Source organism: Acanthisitta chloris, unplaced genomic scaffold (genome assembly GCF_000695815.1).
Source record: "Acanthisitta chloris isolate BGI_N310 unplaced genomic scaffold, ASM69581v1 scaffold16673, whole genome shotgun sequence".
Classification (NCBI taxonomy): domain Eukaryota; kingdom Metazoa; phylum Chordata; class Aves; order Passeriformes; family Acanthisittidae; genus Acanthisitta; species Acanthisitta chloris.
In genome coordinates, this window is record NW_008663417.1 from 32,826 (window position 1) to 58,610 (window position 25,785).

General features: G+C 36.8%; 1 protein-coding gene across 1 annotated transcript in view; it reads left to right on the plus strand.

The window, feature by feature from the left end:
• The window catches only part of FAM188A (family with sequence similarity 188, member A), a 47,038-nt gene extending 25,847 nt beyond the window's left edge, over positions 1 to 21,191 (plus strand). Inside the window, exons 11-15 of the mRNA XM_009070996.1 lie at positions 10,452 to 10,524; positions 11,339 to 11,411; positions 16,358 to 16,445; positions 19,615 to 19,686; positions 20,120 to 21,191. Of these exons, the coding sequence (XP_009069244.1) occupies positions 10,452 to 10,524; positions 11,339 to 11,411; positions 16,358 to 16,445; positions 19,615 to 19,686; positions 20,120 to 20,269 (456 nt within the window). The 3' untranslated portion in view covers positions 20,270 to 21,191. The remainder of the gene's footprint in view (positions 1 to 10,451; positions 10,525 to 11,338; positions 11,412 to 16,357; positions 16,446 to 19,614; positions 19,687 to 20,119) is intronic.
• Positions 21,192 to 25,785: the final 4,594 nt, after the last annotated feature.

Sequence of the window (25,785 nt, forward strand, 5' to 3'; positions counted from 1 at the left end):
CAATGCATTAACGTTTACCACTTGTTTCTGCATTTGGCATGTGTTATATTTGCAGCTATTGCAGTCTGCTGGTAATGTTCTGAAATTAGGTATTGTTCATACATATGTGTTCGTGTAATTGAGGTACAGACACCTTCCTTCTGTGGATCATTGCTCCTGAATGTTACACAGCACAACTTGGAATCCTTTTAGTATCTGATAGCTTCCAAGTTGTGAATGAGTTAATTCACAGTAGATTTTGGCCTCAAAACCAGAACTCTGCTTCATAAGCCCTTTTCTCATTTGGATGTTTATATCTTGGCTTTTTAGTGTTCAAAGTGTTATACTTTAGCTTACTGCAGGTATTTGGATACTTCTCAGATTGCCCAAAGTAATAAAACTGTCCTTTATACTTGAGCCATCTGATCATTGGAGCAGGTGTTATTACACCGTAACCAACTGGTAGTTCATTCAGTATTTGTGAGTAAATGGAGAGAAGAGGCATAAACCTCTCTTTCATTCCCTTGAAGACCTTCTAAAGTCTTAGCCCAAAAGCTTTGAATTTCATAAATTTAATGCACTTTCATTTCTTGGTAGTTTACAAATCATTGAATAGTTCACATACAATTAGGAAGAAGACATTAGTTTTCTTAATAGATAATGTGGCATCAAGTGAAGAATGTTAGTTTTATGCAGTAGAACACTTCAGAAATTCTCTAAATGTAATGGTATGGTCGAGTGTTCACATCAGTCTTTGGCATCATGGTGTATATATGAAGGAGATAAGGCAGAGGTAAAAGATGCTGTTCTAGTCATAAGATGCAGCCTCAGCACATGCAGAGGGAAAAATGGGGAGTTTAGTTTCCTTCTTTTTCCTATGTATGTATATATGACTGCCAAAGCTTCTAAATCAGTGCAGGTCAATAAATAAACCAAGTTTAAGGCAGCAAGTAATGTATTCATAGTCAGGGGTTATCTTCACGGAATCATTCCAGAAATTGATTTTTTAAAGAGAAATTTTATTGAGTCATTTTCACACAGGATTTTTATAAGACCTCTAAAATCTGAACCACTGTCTTCCAAAATAGAGAATTTAATATACTTGCAGTATCACAGTGAAGATATTTTTGTAGGCAAGTAGGATGAACAGCTTTTCCCCATATTCCATGTACCTTTACATGAGGTAATTCTTTGCTCTACAAACCACCTTCCTTTTTATTTTATCTTAGCTTCTAATTGCAGCTTACTGACTTCAGATTTTTATTACCAGATAATGATACTGGAAAAATTATTTTACCCATTTTTATTAAGACTTAGAACTGGGTACCTGGTATTCACTAGATGAGTGAATGGCAGTTCCAGCATATGAACTGATGGTCATGGCCTGTCATGTCTTCTCTGCGAGAAAAAAGTATCTGTATGAATAGCTGTTAGTCTGTGCTCATGTTCTAGATTGATTCTTCAGATTCTTTCTTCCCCTTACAATTTTTCTTCCTGAAAAAGAAAAATGCTCTGAAGTAATTAATGTATTGCAGAACTTAGGAGAGTGTTAAATGTAGTTATTGAATGCTCATTAAAGATATTTTTAAGTGAAGTGTTCTTGGGCTAAACAACAGGGAAAATATTGTGTGGCCATTTTCTGTCTCTCTGTATGTTTTTTCTCCAGAATGTCTGAAGACCAGATGTTATTTCTGAGCAGGGCACAATGTATCCTTGGAAGTGGAGGCTGACATATTTTTTTATTCTCTGTTCAGCCTGCTTTATTCCCATGTTCCCAAACCCTACTGGGATAGATGCAGGGAACTAGAAACAGTAAATGTGTCTGACAAAATGACAACATTTGTTTCAATAATAAAAATACTCTTTAAAATAGTAACTGTTGTAGTTCTGTTCTGAACTTTCTGCCAAGTTCTGCTTTTTGAAAAACTCCCAAGCTGCCTAATGAATGTGTGACATGACAGACTGAACTTGTATAGAGAATCTGTATCAGGAGACTCCAGGTAATTTTATAAATGACAGGAACCCGGTGGAAATCAGTTTGGGTTGTAGCTGTTGGATCCACAGAGCCTTAGTGCATGTGAAAGCTGTTGAATCCCTAGGAACATTAGAGTGAATCCATATACAGCATGTGATTTCATCCATTACAAGGACAATCACAAAGATCTTTAGCAACCAACTTCTAACCACTTAATAAAAAGTCTGCAAAAATAAATTTTTCAACTCTTTGTCTCTTTTCATACCAATAGCAACTTTGTTGTGTACAGAATATCTTTGACCTCTTGATGAGGTAGCTCTACTTTCAGGTTAGGATATGTGAATGAATTGTAAGTCTAAATATGGAAGGAGGAAAAAAAAAGTGGGGAGGGGACAGGGATTGTCTGTGGGGGAGGATGCTTTGAACTCTTCCTAGCAAAGCTGGAGCACCGTTAGTGATATTTAAGACATTGCCTTAATTTTCTGTCTTTATTTCTCCACTGGTATAACATCAGAAGCCACATTTGATTAGCTATCTGAATAATATATTTGCTAGTTTCTAAACCTCTAGTAACCTCTTTTCAGTATTTAAATGCATTTTTTCCAGTGTTGATTTGTTTTACATAAAAATGGTATGAAGTCTGTTTTCTCCTTGTGTTACAGGGAGTCCAGTGCCATTTTCCTCTACCAGATGATAGTGTAGGGTGTCTTTATATGCTTACACATTTACATATGTACTTTAAAACAACTGTTTTGTGTTACAGAGGCGTGCCAAAATTGCCAATCACAGACACAGTCAAAGATACAAGTTAAAGAACTTTGGTATGGCAATACTGAAACAATGCAGATGTACTTAGGAAAAAAAGTTCAGTCACTGCGTATGTGTAATTAAAAGGCTCATGTAATTGGTGTAAAGTGAGATGGGCTTTGCTGTATAATACAGCCTTAACAAGAAAAAAACCACAATTTTTGTGTTAAAAGAATTAACATACTGTTTTTCATAAAAGCTAGTTGCTGTATTCTGCTACTTACTGGAATTAGCTACCTAAAATACCACATTCTAATATGAATACAAAAGACAATGCTGTTTTTTTAATATGTGAAGCTGTGATGTTTGTGAATATTTAGTATTTTCTCCATACATGTATCAACACATGCATATAAAGATTTCCTAAAATGGTACTTACCAACACTAAATAACAGTGGATTACATAGTATTATTAATGTATTGTTCTTATTGCTTCATAGAGCACATACATTTCACATATAGACACAAAATGCTACTGTTGCAATAATTAACAGGCTCATAATTGCCCTTTAGAAATACTATTGTCATATTTGAGTTATAAAATAATTAATCTGGTCTATTTTCAAAAACATTTCATCCTTCTGGATTGAAGCAAGCCACAGGGTTCTTAGTCATCCTGAGAGAGAATTATATGGTTTAAGTGGGAAACTGAACACTGTAAGCTGGTTTCCAACATGAAGTGCAGCTTTCAGTACTGTGAGAACTGTATTTAAGAAAATTTGAATTTCTGCAGTACATCTTCACTGGCTTTGTTGTCAGATGTTCCTGGCATACTTTTTCATTTCCCACATCCTTACTGTAATTGCCAAATAGAATTAGTATGTTAATATTCACCACAGGTTGCATAGCAATCCACTCACATCTATAGGCTGAAATAGTATTAGATATAGTATTTAATACAGATACTAATTTTTTTACATAGGAAAAAATGGTAACATGAAAATAGAAGCTAAAGTTCATCTTGAGTGAATTATATTGTGTAGGGTTTGGAAGTAGTAAAGCATGGAATTTGCCCACTTCCAGCTTGATTCCTCTCAGGAACAAAATTTGGTGTTTGTATAGCACTGTATTCTGTCCTCAAAAAAACCCCAAAGAGCTGTGTGAATATGACAGGCAACAGATGATTTGAAAAGCTGCCCTTGTGAGTGATCTTGTGACTGGAGGGTAATCTGTTATTTAGCTACTGGATAAGAATTCCAGTAAACTCAAATTTGCTGACTCCTGGTTTATAATTCCAGTAATGTATTTTTGCTCTGAGAACAAAGACCTTGTTCTGCATTGATGAGCAAAACAAGCTATAGTAACTGAATAAGAAAAAGACCACATATGTAATCTTTGTTTTACTGTAATCTCTTGTAATCTATGTATCTACGCAAGGAACATGTTGAAGAAGCTCTGATTTTTTTTTATGGGTCAACAAGGGAATTGTTGCCGCCTTGTAATGTTTAAACTAAACCACCAACATCTGTGGGAGTGTAACTGTTAAACATGTATTCTCTGCAGTTTGAGTTTCTCTTATTTTTTAAAATCTGCAATGCTGTGGCTTTTTTTGTTAGCTGTCTCATTAAACCACCCTCTCCCACAGGCATGGAGGATATATTGTGGTTTCTATAAGTTACTGACTGTATGTTAAAAGCTAGGCTTTCCAAATGGATAAGCTGGCAGTGTCCTCAGATTTGGGTTATTAATTATTGCTCTTTGGTTTGTATTTGCTTTTTCTCCACAGCCTCACCCTGGACTCTCTTACCTGTTTGGGTAGTACAGGTGAAAGTGAAAAAGGATTTGGAGTAGTCCATTATGTAGCTTTTCATTCTGCCCTGTTGAGAACTCTCTTCTGTTCTCAGCAAGTTCCTGCAGGTCCTGTAGAATAAATACAGTCCCTTCACTTCATTCACAAGGCAGCCTGCAGCTAGACCCAGTTTACTTCCTTTTAACTACCTTGTTGCAACAAATTGCTTATCATGAATGTTTCTCCTCCTCCACCACCTCTATGCCTTGGTGAACACTCTCAGGTAAACTGTGTCATCTTTTCCTGGTCTGAATTACAGGGCCTGTATTTTATTTTCTGACCTCAGATAAGAAATCTGGTACTTTGGGGGTGGCATATTTCCCTTTGTGCCTTTCTTCTCTCTTATTTTAGGAAAATATTTTCATTCTGTGTTTTCTGAGTCTCAGGTAGGTTCATAGCCTGTCTTTAAGGCTGAGGAGGATACAGTATATGATCTTTGACACCTGCCATTCTGAAGTGGAAATAGCTGTAGATGCAGAGCTCTTGTATAGTGACAGATAAGTCAAGGACCTTTCCTTCAGGCCCCCTATATACAGCTCTCAAGTGAGAAAAATCTTATACTCCTTCAAGAATTCTGTGGGTATATTCCAGTTGTTTGGCATTTTTTAATGCCTTCTCTCATAGAAGATAATGCGCTTCAGGGTGATCTCATACTCTGCTGGCCAACACAAGAAAGCCATTGTAAGCAGTTGGTACAGGGTACTACTGCCATCACTGCAACAACTATGGGCAGTGCCCCCTCCAAACTGTTGGTGTGTGTGATGTCCCTGAACACAAATGGAGTCTTGAACTAGTCTCCATTGGCTGTGTATCTGTTCAGAGCCAGACTCATAGGCTTTCAAATTCCATTTATGCCAGATAACATCAAATGCTTTAGGACAGACTTTGCAGTTAAGACCTCTAGGATTTGACTTGCTTTGTTGTTACTGCACAATTGTCCATCTCTGTGCCTTTCCAGGGACGCTTCACAATTGTCTGCCTAAAAGTAGATGCTGTGTTGGTGTTTTTAGAACCTGTAACTTTATACCTCAGCAATCTTAATACATATTCAGTGGTGTCTAAGAGGAAACAATCTATGGCCTTTCTGTATTTGTTCAGTTCTTTGTGTGATGATAATAACTGCCTCCCATTTCAGATCTTACGGACTCTCCTCTCCTTGATCTGATAATTAGCTCCTATGAAGACATACGAGAAATACATTACTTAATTTCAGGCAATGTCTGAGTTCTATTTAATTTTCTCTAAGTTAGTGAGAACCAACAATTAGACTTTGGCACTGCGAGACTTTGAATCTATTTTTACTTCTGTAGTGATAATGGCTTTCCTACTTGTGAACTGGTACCAGTCTGTTAAATTTTACTCTTTGGTTTGCTTCCTAGCCAGTCTCTACAAGTAAAACAGTATCTGGCACCTTTAGGACACATAACCTCATTTGTATAAGTGGTGATACATATGGCATTTCTGCTCCTTGCCTCCAAATAAAGCATTCAAGTCTATTGTCCCTCAATTAAGCAGGTTATTACTTCTCAGAGCGTTAAGAGCATTTCATCAGTTCTGGCTTTGGTAGCAGGATCCCTTCACCTTTTGAAGAAGAAACCTTACCTGTGTCCTGTTGGGTACTGACATTGCACGTGGAGATTCAGCACAAATGAATTATAGCCACAGGAGGAGCTGAAGCTTCATGTTCTTATTTCATACAGTATCCAGTTTGAAATGCTTTCTGGTCATGTGTGAAGGACCTATGCATCCAAATTAGAATGATGCAGTTGATGGCACAAAGTGTCTTTTCTCTTTCAGAAGATAATCTCCAAAAGAACCTTTCTGACATAGAAAATAAAATCTCTTTTTGAACTAACTCCACAGTGAGATGCCCTGCCTGGCATCCAGTTTTAGCAGCCAGTTGTGAGACTCTGTTTCCTCTGTAAACTTGAAATTGGGCAGTGGATTCAGAAGTCAGCTAGAGAGATGGAAATCAATTTCAGAGATCCCATCAACTTTATTTTCTTAGGAAACCGTTTTGGAAAATTTGATGCCTTGAAAGCCACTGATTATAGCATTGAAAAATACACACTTTTCTCTGTAATACAACACTGGATTAAATAAACTTCAGTCCTGCAAATCTGATTATATTATAGCAAGTTTAAAAGTTGATAAATTATCAGTGTTGCTGTATTGTCTCTAAGCAATTTTTTGAGAAGAAAGTTAGTACTACAATATGTAACTCTTCCATGTGTCACTCAGCATTGGTAGTGTAGAACCACAAAGCAGTCCATATGCGAGCAGACTTCATCTTTGAGGGCAACAGGTCTTTAAGGGTTTGATCTTTGTAAAAATTCATAGCCAGGATTTCAGTATGGCTTAGCCATTATGTTCTGCTTCTGATTTGTAAAATGAAAACTTCTGTAATGTTTTCATGAAGATTTATGGAGAATAATTTTTGGCTCTGAGGGTAAACATGGGATCTTAAAATAACCGCTACTACTGATGAGAAAACTTTGCGAAGTAATATAAAATGACTTGTTCGTGTATCACAGGAACCAGTGAGTGAAACATGATTTTTGGGACGTGTTGTCCTAAGTATTGGAAATAATTATTGTAAATGACTGTTGATGGGCTTCCCTTATATGGAACTTTCAATACAGGCAATACATCAAGATACAATTCATAAGACTTGGGTGGGGAATTTTGGCACACAGTGAAATATCAGCTTGGGCAGCTGAAGTTTGTTTTTGTTAGATGTTTGTCACTTTTTTGGCTTTATTGCATGAAGGAGCTATGGTACTTCCTCCCGCCTCCCAAAATGTAGGGACTAATTCAGCTTTCAAAATTTTCTGGATACTGGAAATGAATAACATGCTGAGTTAGAGGTTGTATGGGATTTGTGTTTATAGGATTAAAATCTTGCATTTTTAACTAGTTATAGGACAACAGACTCAGTGAAAAGATAGAGTTATTTTGCAGGTAACTCTGCAAGGCAGGTAACTTCTAAGTTTCCTCCTGAAATTAGTTACTTAGAGCATCAGTAAATCACATATAATGAATAAAAAGTCTTAAGATGTAATAATTTGGTGGGTTTATCATATTTAAAAGTTCAGTTGAAAGATAGAATTTTCAGTATTGAGTAACGCATTCAGTGACTTGATCTCTAAGTTCTTCTAATGTACACATGTACTGAAACAACTAAGGACCTAGAAAATTTAAATGCCAACAGAAATATACAGTATTTGCAATTGACTGTCCAAAAAATTGTTGGTAGTTGCAGATGACTTACTTTAAAAAAAACCACCTGTTTTATCATAGAATCATTAAGGTTGTAAAAGACCTCCAAGATCGAGTCCAATCCTTGAGCTAACACCACCATGTCAGCTAAACCATAGCACTAAGTGCCATGTTTTGCATCACATGAAACTGTGGAAAGTACTATATTAACAAGGGAGGGCAACACAAATGATGGTCTTTATTCTTGGATTACATCAAGATTGCTTGGAAAGAACTGCATACCCATAAACCAAAGTAGAACTATGTAGTTTACGTTTGAAATTATATGTCTGTGCAGTTGGAAGTTACTTTGGGTTATATTCTTCCATACCACTGGAAATTTTAAGGGGTCTCCCTTGTGTTACTCTGACTCTGTGAGCTGCTGATTCATTTGTAAGAACCTACCACTTCTTCCTTTTTTAGAGTTAAATCCTGAATATTGGAATCACTGATCATTTTGTTGTTAATAAGCTCTATTAGCCACCACAGTGCTAAATCATTGATTTTAAACTGAGAACTATGTGCATTAGTTGACTGTAATACACTGTAGTACTGAAATCTACTCCTGCTTAGTGTGTTTGATATTTCAAATTATGTAAGAGTTGGTCACATGAAATTTTACACTCTATGTATGTACCTTATGTAATCACGTAAGTGTTACCAGTTATAGCAGGGTATGTGCTCAACAACTGCACAACTTCATACATCATTTGGCATCATGAAACTAACTGTGTTGAGTTGTACATGTTACTAAAGCCATATGATCTTTGTATCTGCAAAGTACTTTAAAGAAGTTTAGGACATATGCATACATGAAGATACACTGTTCAGGTATTGTTTTTCTGTAAATATTCCTAGTTATCACTTATTTATGCAGTTATTGGAATATTTTTCACTAAATAATGGGTTTGTTCCAAATAAATCATATTTGTGGCTCCTTAAAATTACATTATGGTAGTGAATTGCTATAAAAATCTAGTGTTCATATTTCCAGTATGTAAATCAAGCAATTTTCAAGTTGCTCTCACCAGAAGAGACTAGAAGGACAAAAGGACTCCATCCAAATTAGTTTTTTCTGTGCATTTTCTCACTTGGAGCTCTCAAGTACAGTATAATTGGAGAAGTCACACAGTAGAGGACTTCATCCACAGGCAAGCCTACTCTTAACTTAAAGATGAGCTCTGCAGTCCAGTCACAGTGAAAGGTGGCACTTGTGCTGCAGGAGGGGCACTGGGCTGGAGTGTGGAGTAGTTTAGTCCTGGTAACTGTATCACATCTCAGCAACTGGGAGAATTCTAGCAGACATGGCCTGGTGATCTAGAGCTTGGTGCAGATGTCTCCTCACTTGTTTTCTAATATAATCCTGTATAATACTAAACTTTTGACTCTCCTGTACATGGGAATGAGGGAAGCTCTGTAACCCTCAATTGTATGCTCTTTATGCCAGTAATAGCTGCATCATTCAACTGTTCAAAGCAAAACTGTTGCCTTAAAGTGTATGCTGTGTTCCATGTTGTCCCTGCTGGTGTGTCCTAGGCAGCTTTGATTTGTAACAAATCAATTTACTTAATACAATATAAGTTTCCCAGGGCTTATTATTATTACTCTGTTATATACTCTGTTATTCAGAGTAATGTCAGTGCTGCTATTTCTAGGCATTTGTTATTACTGTTCATAGTACAGCAGATAACATTACATTTTAAGTTTGACAGAAGGAAAATCTATAGAGGAGGTATTGCCAAATGCGGTGTTTGTCTCTGAGCAAGTGTTTGGTTTTCCTTTCTATGCGAAAAACAACATAGGGGATCATAAGTTTGCAAAAGGAGAGGTATCATTTTAATAGTTCTAAGGAGCAGTTTTTTGACCTCTGGAGTATCATGTTCTATTTGGACATCAAGTTTTTGTATATTTTTAAGCTACAGGGTGCCTTGACTAGGTGCATTTCTTCCTTTATATCATCTTTCATTTCTCATTAATAATTTAGCAGTTTCAATTTTGTTTTATAATCAAATTTTTGGCATGGCACCAGAGGGCTGTGCTTTGTGCTGGTTTTACAATCAGAGATACAGACATGGGCCTCCACATATGTTTTGAAAAGTGATTGTATTTGAGATTTTAAAAATCACAGATAAACAGAAGCATTACAGTGGCTACTATTGAAATCATACTTTTTCATGCAGCTAACAAATTTGTGTTCTACCAAGCTGAGAAATAGACCAGAAAACATATTCTCACAGCTTTCTAAGTAATTTGTATGTTTCAATGTTTGTGTAGTGCACTCAATCAATTTCACTGCTACACGTATATGTTTTTCCAGATACAAAGAACAATAATATAAATCTAAATCTCCACATAATACATGTAGTTTTCAAGTAGCTTTGGTGCCACAACATCTACATGAAAAGGCTGGTGCAAAATTTATCTGGAAGTTTGTGGAATAATCTTCAGCATATTTCTTGATAATTTTTTCACTGTCAGTAAAATTGCCAAATCACCTCAGTTTTTCTTCTGTTGTATTTAAATTTTCATTGACTTGGGTTCCAACCCTGTGTAGTATGGCTAAATACTTTCTTTGTAATCTGTATTTGAAGTAAGAATATTCTGAAAGGTCTCTTCTTTTTTTTTTTTCCCCTCTCCCTGTAGGATATGGCCCTTGTTGCTCCTGAAGCGCCTTCAGAACAAGCTAGGAGAGTTTTCCAGACATATGACCCTGAGGGTAAGGGCTGTACTTGTCGCCGATTTAAGATTCTTCTAATTAAAATGTACTCATTAAGAGGGGAATGAAAGGCCTAGTACTTAGGAAATGTTTAATACATTAGTCAATCTGCAAGGGACATTGAGCACCCTGGTCTAGTGACCTGTGTCCCTAGTTGGAGGTGTCCCTGCCCACAGCAGGAGGTTGGAACTAGATGATCTTTAAGGTCCCTTCCAACTCAAATCATTCTGTGATTCTGTGGAAATTTTCTGAGAATTCTACAGTAAGGGAAGTTGTGCGATAGGAAGTAGTTCTTAGAACATACATTATTTAAAGTTGTAATGTTCTTTGTAATTAACATAAAGCTTAAATATCATTTGATTTCTCCTATATTACATTTTCATAAAACAACTGATCTGATACAATTCATATTTGGTGAGATTTTGTTCTTGAATGTATGTGGCATACACAGAAAATTTTCTTATGGCATGGGAAATAGATGATGTCTAACATTCAGATACTGTTTTAAGTAATCAAAAGAGAAAAAAAAAGTGGTTATTATTCCAAGGTACCTAATGGAGATGGGGAATACTATACATAGATTGAATTCTTAGCAAGTATCAAGCTTCAAAGTGTATGAATGATAAACGTGTACTTTCTGTATTGTGCTCCATTTTCATTAAGTGGAAGAGAACTGTTGGAAAACTGTGTTCCTTCTAGAACCCCAACATTTGCTTGCAAAAAGATACATAGTTTTTGCATTTTTGTGTGAAATTTGTACTCCTGGAAAGCATTTTGTTTCTTTTTCTCACAAGAAGCTTTACTACTTCTTCAGATAATGGTTTTATACCTGACACTCTGCTAGAAGATGTAATGAAGGCTCTGGACCTTGTTTCAGATCCTGAATAGTAAGTATAATAAAATTTAAAGACTACAGAATTATCAATTAGCCACATATTAATTACAGTCTATGGCTTTTTTTCTGGATTCAATTAACCAGATATCTATTATAATTTCAGGTCATTCTTTTTCCTAGCTTGCATTCTGGGCACAGAATGAGGGTTTTTTTAAGTGTTTAAGTCAGCTTTAAATTAAATGGAGAAATTCAAGTTAAGATGTCACTAACTTTGGTAGTGATAACTAGAAGCCAAGAAAAAAAATCCCTCAGACCTACTGCATTGCTGTGTACTGAGGAGATATTTGTGAAGATATTTCTGTAAGTTAACGTGGATGAAACTGTGTGACAGAAGAGCCAAACAATCAAGGTTTTCAGAGGCAGATTTGCATTGGATTGCTGCTGGATCTGTCTACAGAGTTTGAAGCTGAAACTGCTTCAGTTACACTTTTATTTCCACCAGCACTCAGGACCTTGTAGTGTTTATAACTATCATGTTTCCAGAAATGACACCTTGATTCCTAGGATTAAAGTTTAAACTCTCAAATGAAAAAGGTAACTTATTTGAGATTTAATGTGGACAGACAGGACTAACGTTCAGTGGCCGCAGTTAACCTTTGGTGTCAAAACTTACCATGTTTTGCCACTAAATGCTTAATCCAGAATGAAGAGCCATGTGCTTGAACTTTTTTACCTCTCCAAAAGGTGCTTCTGTTCTTCTGTAGACATATGCTCTAGTTCAGTTGGCTCTGAACCAGTTGTTCTGCAGAATGGCTGTGGAGACTGCAAGCTTACTTCCCACACCCGTCTGAAGTGTGATTGATGCCATTTTCTGTCCTTTCAAATTTTACAAAGTAGACTGAGCTGTTCCTTGGAGAATGGGAGTGAAAACTGAAATCAAAAGATATCCCAGAAACTAAAACCAAAGAATATACAAGACAAAAAGGCACATGTTCATATTATGTCACTAAGTGGTAAAAGCTGCAAAAGATTTTTCTGCAAAGCGAAGAAAAGTAAAAAGCCATAGTTGAATGAGTCTGAGAGGCTTTCTTTTGGCCTTTTTGTTCTGCTGTCTCAGTAAGTCTGCAAAAATCCTCTTTGTGAATTCCACAGTTTTCCATTTGGCTATTTGATTTTCAGGGTGTTCATGGCATAGCCCTGTCCTATCTTATTGTGCATAGCACATCTGATACAAATGGATGTAGGAAGAGCCAGTCAGAAGGACTGCCCTGTTGAAAAGCCATGATCAAGCCATGGAATATACAGTCTTGCACCATCTCCTCTTATGTATATTGCCTAATACTGCTACCTTGAGAACCTACTCTGCCTTAGTTCTAGATGTCATGCCTGTTTAATGTGGAACACAAGTATAAGTAACAAATTTCTAATTCCATACAGGCTTTTCTGCTTTTTTGTTTGTGTTTTTAATTAAAATTAAAGGTGTTGCCTCCAGGTGTACTATTTACATCCATGGTGATCTAATCCAGTGCTTTAAGATTCTCAGAATCTCAAGATGTATAGTGATCAGACCTGCTTAGAACTGTAGTGGGAAAAACTGTGTTAGCAGATGTGAATTAGCAAGGTGGATTAGCCAGTACCAAATTCAATTGCATCTGATTTTAGTAAAATTTTCTAGTCTTTCAGTACATCTATCTTGTTTTGCCTGTTTGTTTCTGAAAACCATCTGATGCTCTTCAGGGCACTGATTTGAGTACATCTGTCAGTCTAGGTTTAGCTTGTTTAAAACATGTTCTCCTGTCTATTTGACCAATACTGGAGGCTTTTGTCCACAGACACTTCTCAGCTGTAGCAGTACAAAGGCCATCAGTGTCATCACCCCAACATTTGTAACTCCTTTGGTGTAGGTGTTAGGCTTTGCACTGAGGGGACTGAAGCATGAACACACATGTTTTGGTAGCTCTGCTGTATGCCAGTGTTAGCAATTTACTGCATGAAAAAGCCTCACTTGAAGCTTACCACAATCCAAGTGTATAAAATCTTCCTCCTGCTTAATTGGTTGAATTTTGTACACTAGCCACACTTAGCATATAAGCGAAAACTAAAACATACAAAGTAAAAACTTACTATGACTATATTTTTAAAACAGTTCTTGTGTTTTGTTTAGAGTCTATAGCTTGCTTAAGTTTTATTGCATAATTTTAAGTGCATTTTCAAGTTTCAAGTGCATTTTTAAGTGCATTATCTGCCATAGTTGTTTGTAAACACAATGTTTTTGCAACTTTGTTACAGTGTTTCAAGAGTTTTAGCAGGTTTCAGATGATGAAATATTAAAAATTTTTTACTTTGAGAGCAGTAAGAATGAGGATTAGAAGGATTAAGTCCAGGATATTGCAAGTCCTTGGTTGTAGTTTCACTTCAGTGAATTTTTTAATAGATATTAAATAAGCATAGTATTTAGGATATTAAGTTCAGTTTTATGAATCTTAAAGTACTTCTCCCAAGGATCTTAACAGAGCCATTCTCTTAAGATGTTTTTAATGTATTCTGTGTGTATTGAGGGAGAAACAAAAAGAAGTCATTTACTACTAGTACTATGTTAGAACCAAGAAAGAAAGTTAGTTATTTAAAAATTAAGGCACATAAATGGTAGGCAAAATGATAAAATGCTTCCATACAACAATCAAAAGACCTTAGAAATGGCACCTTCTGCCTGCAGCCCCGAGAACAAGAGACTTGGGGTGATTAAAGGCCTAGTTGGTAAGAGGCATCTATGAGAAGCCAAGAGTGTGTCTTCTGTAAGGAAAAAATTAGGAATTTGGATTTATGGAACATGAAATGCAAATAGAAAATAAAGCAAAATTAAAATCTTCTGAAGACTAATTGCAAAGTTATAAAAACTAATAGTATTCTTACGAGCCCAGCAGAACCAGGAGACCTGCAAGAGGTCTGCAGTTCTGATAGATGACCTCCAGTGTTTAAAAGTATTCAAAGTTAGTAAGGAAAGTGTAGTGAGTCATTTGTATTCACTGGGGAAGATGCTAAGGAGCAGTTCTCATCTTTACTGGGGAAGATTACAGAGAGGTTTCCCCACTTAAGTCTTTTTATGGGTGGTCAGAGTAACTAAGATTCTGAAGTGTCAAGATAAGTGGAAAAAAGAAAATCCTGAAGGAACGTCAGAGTGAAATTACTGAACTATTTTAGGTTACATACCATTGTGAACCGTGTTGGTACCAAACAGTACAAGAATGAGAAGGTGACAAATGATAACAGCACTTAGAAAAGGATTTGAAGGCCAGTCTGGGGAAAATTCACATGTGAATGTTTCACGTGTAAACATGGACTAGGAAAGAAGGTTTTCTTGTAGATCAAAGCTGATCAAAGAATAAAAATGTCACTTTCTGAACGGAGAGACATCATTGAGGAAATTTACAGGAATTTGTATTAGGTCTGCGAAGTTTGTCATGGCAGCAGTGAGGATTTGACAGTAGGGATTTGTAGAATAGTTTGCTGCTGATACAAGTGTTTGAGATGTTAAAAGTTTATGCATAAGAGGATCAAAAGTTACTGGACAGTACAGAACAGAGAAGTCTCAATACAGTAAATGTAGATTGGTTGCTCAGGGCATAACACAGTCCTGATTTTACAGACATATCATTGGTCTGTGAACATTACCATTCAGGAAACAGGTTTTAGATTTAAACTGATAGTGATAGACAGAGATAGGGAATCCAATTTCTAGGCATTATGCCATTGTATAAATGTCTGACATTTCACTCCATCTTAAGAAAAGAACATTGTAGAAAGGTATCAGGAAGGCAACAAGGCTAATTTAAGGTACAGAATGACATTATTACAAGGAAAAACTAGGTTAGGACTGTTTGACCTGAAAGAGAGAGACAATCATTGGCATGATAAATAGGGAATGATTGTTATTGCTTCCCACAATGCAAAAATGAGGTGGCATCAAACTGAATTATCAGGTGACAGGTTCAAAACAGAAGATACTTATTCCCAGAATCCACAGGTTAATTTGAATTTTTGGAGTGGAGTTTATTAAGTGCCAGAAGTGTATATAGGTTCAAAGTCAATTAGGCACATGCATGGAAAGCAAAATATATATCTTTGCATTTTAGATACTGCCTGTCACTGAAGATGTCTTTGAGCAGCAGACTGCTGGAAATGGGGAGGGTAAACTAAGGATGTATGTTTGCCCTGTTGTACTCTGTCGTAAGCGTCCACTACTGACCAGTGCCAGACACAGCATACTGGGCAAGACACTCTGTTGGTTTGACCCAATGAGGATGTTCTTGTGTACGGTACAACTTGTCGCTTAGGCAGAAGAGTAGGTAGATGCAAATAGATGTTTAAGCAGTCTGATCCCTGTAGAAATACATTGCTTAACTAGAAATATAGAGTTGTAATTGACATTCATTTGTAGTGACCTGAAATTGTACCATAGTCATGCAGTAAGGCTTTCAGATTAGTACTGTTAGTATTTCCATTGTTTGTTAGTTCTGGCTTCTTTGCTATCACGTACGTGATGTAAATGAGCAATGTTTCTGTTAAATTTTATTTCAGTATACTTAGAAAATCTTGGAAGCTTTTCAAATCTGTTTAAAAACAGGTTGTTTGACGGTTACAGAGCTGTACTTGAAAGATGACTGGTTTTTGTATCTTTAAAGAATGCTTACAAGACAGCAAAATGCCTTTGGGGCTGTAAACCTTGGTTTAGATTAAATGAGTTTCAAACTATTTTACCAAATATGGCGGTCCTTCAGAATTATCACTTACTTAATTTAAAACAACAGATTCCTTTTATTTAAAAATAACCATGTTTTGGCAACTTGCATGCCATTCTGGTGCAGTTGTCACTTACGATTAAAAATAGACTAGTATTGCTATACTTGGCAGTCAGTACTGTGGTGGGGCAGCATAATTTAGTCATGCAAGAATAAAAGTGTCTTACTCATACTTTTATGTTCAATGTTTTTGTCTTAGTGTGAACCTCATGAAGACCAAATTAGACCCAGAAGGACTGGGCATCATATTGCTGGGTCCCTTTCTGCAAGAATTTTTCCCTGAGCAGGTAATCAATATACCTTAATTGCTGCAGAGCATTGTCTACTCTACTTGTCTTTGAGATTCATTAAACACTTTTATCAATATCACAGGAGTTATTTTTAGTAGGTATTGTATTCATTTGACACAGCTGAGCAGCAGATAACTTCTGTGTTACACAACAAATGGTAAACTTATGTTTTGAATAATGTATCCATGATTTTGTCAGCTTTACTCTAGAAGGAAACTCCATTGTAGCGACAAGTTCTAAATTTACCTTCAGGAAATATATCATTTTGCATATGGAATTGAACTCAGAAAGTTCATCTGAGCTTGCTTTTTCTGAGAATAAATGACCATAATGTTTTTAGCAATATTAAAATTGTTGTTAGAAAATGGGAAAAGGTTGCAGACATGTTTAAAACTATTTCTGTGTATATCTCTAGTAATGTAACATTTTTGACAGTTTGACAAAAAGTCCTGATAGACTTAAGTCTGGCATATGTGGAAGTTGATATCTGTCAGGGTGATGGAAAGTTATTGTCAAACTCTCATTCTGGTCCACAAACTCATTAAGACAACACCACCACTGAGAGGGAAGTGTTAACCTAGCTCTGCTGTCCTCTTCTCCCTTTACCCTGGATCATGTTTTCCTGCCTTCACGCTGCCTCTCCTGTCACCAGGAGCCTCTTTGTACAGATATGTGATAAACCTGAGCAGGGAGCTGGTCTGGATAAGAGTTCTCTTTGCAGGTTTATGGAGGTTTGTTCCATGGCCATGCAAATGCCTGTATTGGCAGAAGAAAGCAGATTTCCCCAGGGACAGAAAGACAGGCAGGAGAAGGGCTGAGAGGAGTACTTCTTGGGAGGCTTTTGTAGCTTAACGTGTCATTGAAATTGCGTTGGCTTAATTTTTGCAACCAAGGAAATGTGACACTAATATTTTTTCAATGCCTTCAGCAAGACTCCTTTTGTTAAGGGTTATGCAGCACTGTTTGTGTGTTGCATTGTGTGCTATGAAATAATCTGGTCATTCAGAAGACACTAGAACTGCAGTGCCAAAGATGGTAGGGACTGAATACGTCGTTTAGAGGTTATTCATCATCTAGAGGAATGAGAAGGAGTTAATGTTCACTTTCTCTGGTCTTCTAGAATTTTATCTGCATTGCACATTTGCCAGCTGTTTCTTCTTCCTTTCATTTGTTAATCTCGATGGGGAAATATATATGCAATTGAATATAATTTATTTCTTACAATTATATCTGGATCTCTTGTAAATCTGGAAGACTCCACTATGTAATTTTAGGCCTTGGATGCTTAGAATGAAGGTCAGAAAGCCAAAGCACATCTTCCATAATTGACTGCTCCTAAACTGTACTGTACCTCAGGCCATAGGTAGCTGGAGGAGAAAAGAGCCATTGTATGGGGTTGCTGTCTCTGTTGCCTGACACTGAAAGACATCATTGACTGAAGAAGGGAAGCTGGAGAATGAAGCATAGTGGAATCGTGAGCAGATTCCTGCCTTAGTTACGTAGAGAATTGGTGGGGGAACTCTACCGGCTATAGAGTTGGAGCCTCCAAGACAATGCCTGTCTGTCAAGTGCTAATTCCCTGCTGCATCCCCAGCACTTAGTTTTGCCTGTGTGGCTGCAATACAAAACATGGGAAGTGTTACTGCCTTTAGGATACTGTTGGAACAATCAGCATGTTTCAGACGGGAACCTGCCAGTTTCTGTTACTGAACAAATGCTGAGGGCACAGATACCTTGTCCAATCTGTGAGCCCTTACCTATATTGACACCTGTTGAGAATTCTTTCTGAAAATGAAATTATTCAGAAATGAAGATTAATGTATGTCTTTAAAATACTGTGAGGAAATCACAGATACCGCTGGTGATTGGAACTGTTGATGTTCCCCTTTATATGATATTGAACATGTAGCTAGTGCTTAGGAGATCCAGATTCAATTCCTCCTTTGCTGAAAATATTCAAACCCCTCTTCTTACTCTCCTACAAAGTACTAAACTCCACCTCAAAAGCAGGAGGGTATCTCAGCTTTCCTTCTCAAAGCTGCTGGCTTAGAAGAAAATTACTCAGAGCCCGAGAGAGCAAGTCTGACTCTTTACTGCTTAGGGCAGTCACTGGGAGAGGAGATTCCTGAATTCCATGGTAGCCCTTTTTTTTTTGAGAAACAATTAGTGCACAAAATTCTTAACATCCATGGGACAGGAACTGGAAAACAGCATTTTTTTTGTCCTTCAGGGTGAGCTTAACTTCCTCAGGGAAAAGATAGTGTCCTCTTTCCTTCCCAGCAAAGCCTCTGTGAAGCAACTTCTGTAAGGAGAGTTAGCACTTACCTTCCTTTTCACCACCCTCCCTGCACTGAATAGCCTGGATTGCTGTGAGAGACCCATACAGAGGGAAAGTGTGAATCATTCAAGAGTAGAAAAATGAATAAGGGCTTTTTGTAATCTGATGGATGTACTGTAACCTGAGCAGATTTATTCTCCTTCCAGCCTTTACCTCCATATGCTTAAAAATGAACAAGCTTTTGTTTGGAGCCTGGTCCAATAGGCATAAAAGAGATGTTACTATGCCTGATTTGGGTTTCCTGATTCAGTGAAATCCAAAGCTTTTCTGTCCTTTTAGGAGTAAAGCATTTTAACACGTGGAATGGTAAAGGTCTACAATGGCAGTACATTTGTTGTTAGACCTTGGTTGAACAGGTGCCTTCAAAAGTAGTTTACTTGGGCAGGTATGGGTGTAAATTACTTTTTTAGCTCTCAGATGGAGGGTGAAAAGTTGGATCTGGTCCTTAATGAAAAACTTCATGGCATCCAAACAGTCATAAATACACACAAATGTGATTCCTGCATAAGGTGTGTGATGTTCAAAATTAGGACAGCTTCTACATGGTCAGTGACAAAGCTGTAATTCAGAGTGATCAGATGAACACAGAAAATCATGACTTGTTCTTGGGGATATAGCCCATTAATTTACTGACATCAGTTTTTTTATTTCTGATCAGAAAGGTAAAATGAACAAGATCGTCAAGATTATGTCACCTAAAAGAAATTGTACTTTTTTTACAGTTTCCGTGAGTCTTTCTGCTTGAATGCATTTGTCTAGTTGTAAAGATAAGAGACTCAAGGCACAATGTATATGTCACATGAAATTAACTTGTCTTCTTTCTACTAGGACTCCAGGGTTTCAGAGTCATTCACTGTTTACCATTACAATGGACTGAAGCAATCTAACTATAATGAAAAGGTAAGATTTACAGTTAAGCCCTAATAACAGTTACTGTGCAGAACTCAATATAGTTACACGCAAAATGTTCTCACTTAAACAGACATTTTACAAACATGCTATTTTGATAATTTTCTTCCAAAATTATGTATTTGGAATTGGAAACTGTTTTGTTCTCCTGGTCGTGGAATAGCTTGTAGTCAAGTCCTTAAAATTACCTCTGAAATCTCCAGCAGTTTCATACCCCAAAGTGTAGGCAGGAGCATTCAAAGATTAGGGTTTTTGAATTTCATACTTCTATTTCATTAAAAAAAAAAAAAGTGTGTAAAACTTGATGGGTTTGATTTTTATCAGAAGAAAAATTGTGTATCATAACAAATCCCTTCCTAACCCAGTGAAATTAATCATCATAGAGTTTTTAAACAGGCTGACATAATTGGATTTATTTTGACAGGTCATGTATGTAGAAGGCACAGCAGTTGTTATGGGTTTTGAAGAGCCAATGCTGCAGACCGACGACACTCCTGTGAAACGCTGCTTGCAAACCAAATGGCCATACATAGAACTGCTCTGGAGCACAGATCGATCTCCTTCTCTAAACTGATATGTTGCCTGTCCACAACATCTTGCTATTGGATCCTCAAATGGGGATACAGGAATTGGTATTTGCTTGGGAAGTGGTATACTTTGGCTGTGTGGAGTTATACACTGGTATCATTGAATTGTAAATACTGATTACAAACACTTTTTCAGTGTTAATTGGAATATTTAATTTTTTAATCAGATTGATTTCTATTATAATAGTTTGTCCTTTTTGGCCACTGTAGTACTGTTAATGTGAGTTATCCTAAAAAAACAGCCTACTTATAAAGTCTTGCCATTATTTTGCCATCTCATGAAGATTTGAAAAATTCTAATATTGCAGAATCTGCATATTAGATGTCAGATCTTTAAAACATAAAACATATTCAGCTTCCTCTGAATCATATAGGCATGTTTTATTATTTAAATTATATTAGCTTACATTACAGTACCATAATGTGTGGACTAGACTGGCCTTTGCACTGGATATGTTTTAAGGAGTTTAAATTTTCCGCAGTTTTTCCTAAAATCTAATTTTACCTAAAGAGCTTGTACAATGTGACATAAATATGATACATTTTTAGGAATATTAATAAGTATAATTCTTAAATACTCTTTCTTGGCAGTTGTATATTACTGTGGCTTAGTTATTGGGCATGTTAAAAGTGAACAGAAAATCTGAGGAAAAATAGATGTATTAATATTTATTTGAATTTGTATAAAAAGTGTAAAAACAGCAGAAAGAGTTTCTTGTTCTATAATCTTTAAACTATTCAAACTTATAATATTGCCAAATACCTCTTACTAATTTGTCCGAACAGCAGTGTAAGCCAGCATTACTGTATGTGTTAAGTGCATGAGAACATCTGTTATTACATTATTATATTCCTTTATTTATTATCAGCTTCTTTAGCCCTAAAATAAAATGTTTTCCTTGAATCATACGTTGTTTAAAGTTTGGTTTAATTGAATTTGTTTACTGCTTCCCTGAGATGATGGAAAGAGACCACAGGTTTAGAAATGTCAACTTTCAGTTGAGCACGTCAGGGGAAAGAAAACAAAAAAACACACCAAAACACACCAAAAGGTAGTTTCCTAAATTCCAAAATCAGCATGACCTTTCCTTATTGCAGAACTGACAGCAGAGTATCTTAGTATCTTACCTTTTTTTTAGTTTTCTTTTTCTGAGAAAAATAATTCTTTTGCAGATAACAGTAACTTGAAAAGATTCCTTCATTCATCTTAGGACTCACTTTACTTAGAACGTAACTATTGTATCTCGTTGTGTGGGCCTGATGCTAAAAGACTTGTGCAACTGTAGTATTACTGCTCAAAAGTATATAGATAATAAATTAAAATAATCTGCTTGGCAAGTGTAAACCTTTACTTTTCAAAAAATACTCAAGCTTGGTAGGTATTTGCTTTAGCTGGGTTTGCATATTTAAGATAAGTGTCTCTAGGCAGACTTCCACTGATGCCTTGGAAGGTGAAAATTCACTTCTCTTGCTCTTTTTTCTGAATTCTGTTGTCTGTCTTGGCTTGTACTAGAGTATCTCACACCAGAGTTTACACTGAATCATAGCTTGAATCTGTTAGAATAAGCATCCCTTTTTTCTGGTCCAGTCTGTCTCACAGGAAAAAGAAAAATTGAAGTCCATCTGATGTGAGATCTCTATATAAGCAATAGTCTGGGTTAAAACTTCTGTATTCCAGAGTAGTTTAGCTGATGATGGTATGGTATAAGAACCCTTATTCTTATTCTGGACCACAGAGTTTAATGGCACTTAGCCATCTGAGAGCCTCAGCCAAGTGAACCTTTCTATCCTTTCTTCCCTGATGAGCAAGATAGGAGAGATTGTGCCATTAACGGAAATTCACCTTTTGCCCCCTACAGAGCTGTGGTTATTTAGGTGGCAGACTTACATGTGGGACATTAATGACTGGCACTCTTGATTTGTTTTCATAGAAAAATCTCCAGAAACCCAGATGATTTTCACAGGTTGTTCTGCTCTAAGTGTATCATGTGTGGCTGTATATATTCAGTTTGCAAATTGAGGCCTATAGTCAATAAATAAAACCAGAGCACTCTATGGGATTAAATACATGCTTCAACTAACCAGAGCAAATTGCTCATGCTAACTCTAAGAAAGCACATGAACTAAATATGAAGTTAAATGATGTTTTGATTTATACTCTAGGTGAACAGGTTTTTTTTTTGTATTGCACAGTGGTTCAATTTTAGCTGCCAAGGAAAGGTCAGTATCTTCTGGGAGACTGCTGGTGTCCTAGCTAGCAACATGGTACAGTTAGCAGGACACTGGATAGTTTGTGTGGAAAACTGAGTTCTCCCTCCCATATCTCAAAGCCTTTTGAGAGAGAAAATTGTTTAGGTATGTCTTGGTGTCTCTTTGCTCTAACTTCACTTATACAACAGAGATGAGGGGGGAAAAAACGGTCCTGGAGTCACCTGCTGGCTAAATGGTAAAATAAATTATTCCCACTTTGATGTATACTGAGGTTTGCAGTCAGATGCTCTAAATAATCTAAAGAAATAAAAGATTACTTCTGGTGCCTCATATTAGCCCAGGTGAGTTATATTTGAAGGCTGAAGGCTAACTAATACATTTTTGCTTTATTAAAGTCTGAACTATTCAACATAAGCAGCCAGTATAAACCCAAGTGTAAATATCCTTGTTCTAATCCACATAAAGGGCCCTTCAAAACAGTGAATCACTTTTCTTGCTGGGCACTTTGGTTTTTTTAATACTTTTGTTGAAATTTTTGGCTTTATCCTTGAGATAGTTATAATTTCCGTTTATCTGGTCCATCTGTGTACTTTTTTATTCTCTTCCTTGTGAGGCTGAGTTTAGGGCAAAGAAGCCCAAGATGGGCCTGAATGGAGCAGGAAAGTGATGTGGGAGTAGAATCCATTGGGGCAAAGAAATGACTGTGTCTACGCAACAGTTCTCAAGCAGGAACAAGATCCTCCCTTAGTGCAGTGCACTAGTTTGCTGCCCAACTAGATAGCTGTCTGCAGACAGCCTGTGGACAGTTCCTCTGGATACTCCTGATTGCAAACAACGCTGTTCAGCACACAGCATCAGGCATACTCCAGAGAGCACCTTCAGCCTTCCTTGGGGGTTTGCTGAGCCCTGTGCTGCAAGTCTGCTGCCAGCAATAGCCTGGGAGGTGCAGTGGGAATACAGTGCATACACAGCCTCCCCTGCAATGTCCCCATCTGTCCCTTCCTTTGGGGTCTTGCACACTAAGCAACTAGTCTCTGCTTTCACCAGGATGGTAGATTGGCTCATTAGACTCCTTTACATTGATTTCATGTGATTAAGCTAGTTCATACTGATAACTAATTAAATATCAGTACTTCCAGGAGATCTCTTGAAAAGAAACAGTTTTTTCCACAGACTCTATGCTTTGATTGATAGAAGATTTGGTCTGCTTGCTCTAAAATTAGCTTTAATGCCTTTCAGGTATGAATTACTTCTGCTAAGATTTTTAACTTGGGCAATGTTCACAGAGATAAGGTTCAAAGTGGGATGCTGAATATCCTTCGTTGGCATGTCACCTTGACTGTAGAGCATGGTCTCATCTTCATTCTATGTCCTTGCTATGTGACAGCATAATCAATACAAAATACTGTCTATGCAATGGCTCCAATTACAGTTCAGGAAAAGACTTCCAGCCTACAGAAACAAAACTAGGAAACAACTAAAAGAAAAGGCAAGTTGTCCTATGGGAATTGGACACTTCAGTTTCTGTTTTGGAAAGATCTAACAGTAAAATTGCAATTATTTTTTATAATATGTATGTTAAAAGCCCATATGATTCTTTGAAACACTTGCCCTTCCTCTGCGAGCAGGTACATTGCTAAACAATGCCATAAGGAATATTGAAGCTTCCATAATAGAGCCTTCTATGATGTATTAATACTTAAGTTTTGCTTAAGCAAAACTTCCAATAGAAGATTTGACTCCTCTGTTTTTAAGATTGAAAAGACCATAATGACAGTAACCTCACCAGCTGCACATAGTGTGACCTGTAGAAATCCACACCATGAATCTGTTATTTTTCTGCATAGATTTTGTCCCACATCTGACCTTCCAGTTATTCTGTAAGGTAGATAATGACTTTTGGACTCTTGGCTAGATATTGTCATAAAAGCTCTCTGTCCTGGCTCCATGTCTGGTTCTATAGCCTATTAAGACTATTTAGTTCAATATTCAATATTGGTATTGCAATATCCATATATTATATAAATCAATGTAATATATTTGTGTCAATATAGAGATATATGATTACATTATTAAATATTGAATTGTTAAATTTATATATTATTGTTATAATTTATTCATAATGATAAAATTAGTATTCCAATATTGCAGTAATACAAAACCAAGATATGAAACAAGCTTCCAGTGATCTGAACAGGTCCAGGTTGTTTAGGGAAACACTGCAAATCCTCTAAAATAACCCACACCAAATACTGTTTTTTGTTTATCTCTTTGAATTGATTTGGAATATGCTATACTCATGGGTCTCTTATTTATATGATGAGAGGGAAAAAAATAAGGAAAAGGGTAAGGTGAGATAGACTGCTGTATGTTAACACTTTGGGGGGAAGAAGATCCTGAAAGAAATTTTGCTTTCGCTCCATCCTGCTCTTCCTAAAGGTTTTAGCACTGATGGCCATTTGAAGCACCTTTTTTCCTTTTTTAAATTTGGCTCAAACCAACCATGTTCGGTGGCCTGTATTTCCAGCTGAAAGATGGATACAAGAGGAGCATGTGAAAACTGCCTATATTCCTGCTACACTCCTTTGGCTTTTCATTTGTGTGAACACTTGCCTGTTTCCAACTGTGCTAATTACTGAATTTTAGCTCTGTTTTGGATAGATCTGTACAAGATGCCTACAGCACCAGAATGTGCTGCCTTCTCACTCCTGAGTGCCACAGGTCTGGTGTGCAATCTGAGCAGTACTCTGAACACCAGAAACTTCACTTGTGACACTCAGCCCGGGAACTGACTATTGTTGTGCTGAAAAAAGAGCAAGGCATTATTATTATTTAGCATAAGGCAACACAACTTTTAAATGCCTTCAAACTGCATGACTTTTAAGGGCAGGTGTTAATCCTACAAGTCATTGAGGTGCTTCCGCATTCATTACTGGTGCTTAGATCTCTGAAAGATAATTGTTCAATGTCAAATAATGCAATAGTGTCAATGGTGATGCTTCACTCTAACAGCAAAAGTAAATTCAGTATAAACATAAGGCAAGCAGGGTTAAGGCATATTACAAGCCTGTGGGGATGGCTAAGGGTCACACGGTTAATGCTGGAAATAAACACATTGTTCTATTTTCGTGAAAAGGAATGTCAGTCTTATCTGAATAATCTTGCCATAAAGCACTTAAAACAAGCACAAAAGTAAAGAAACCAGAACCTCAGAACAAAGCAAACTACTCTCAGCTGCTTTCATAGGTATGCTCTACTGTAGCATGTTTATAAATGGGTTCTCTATTCTTCC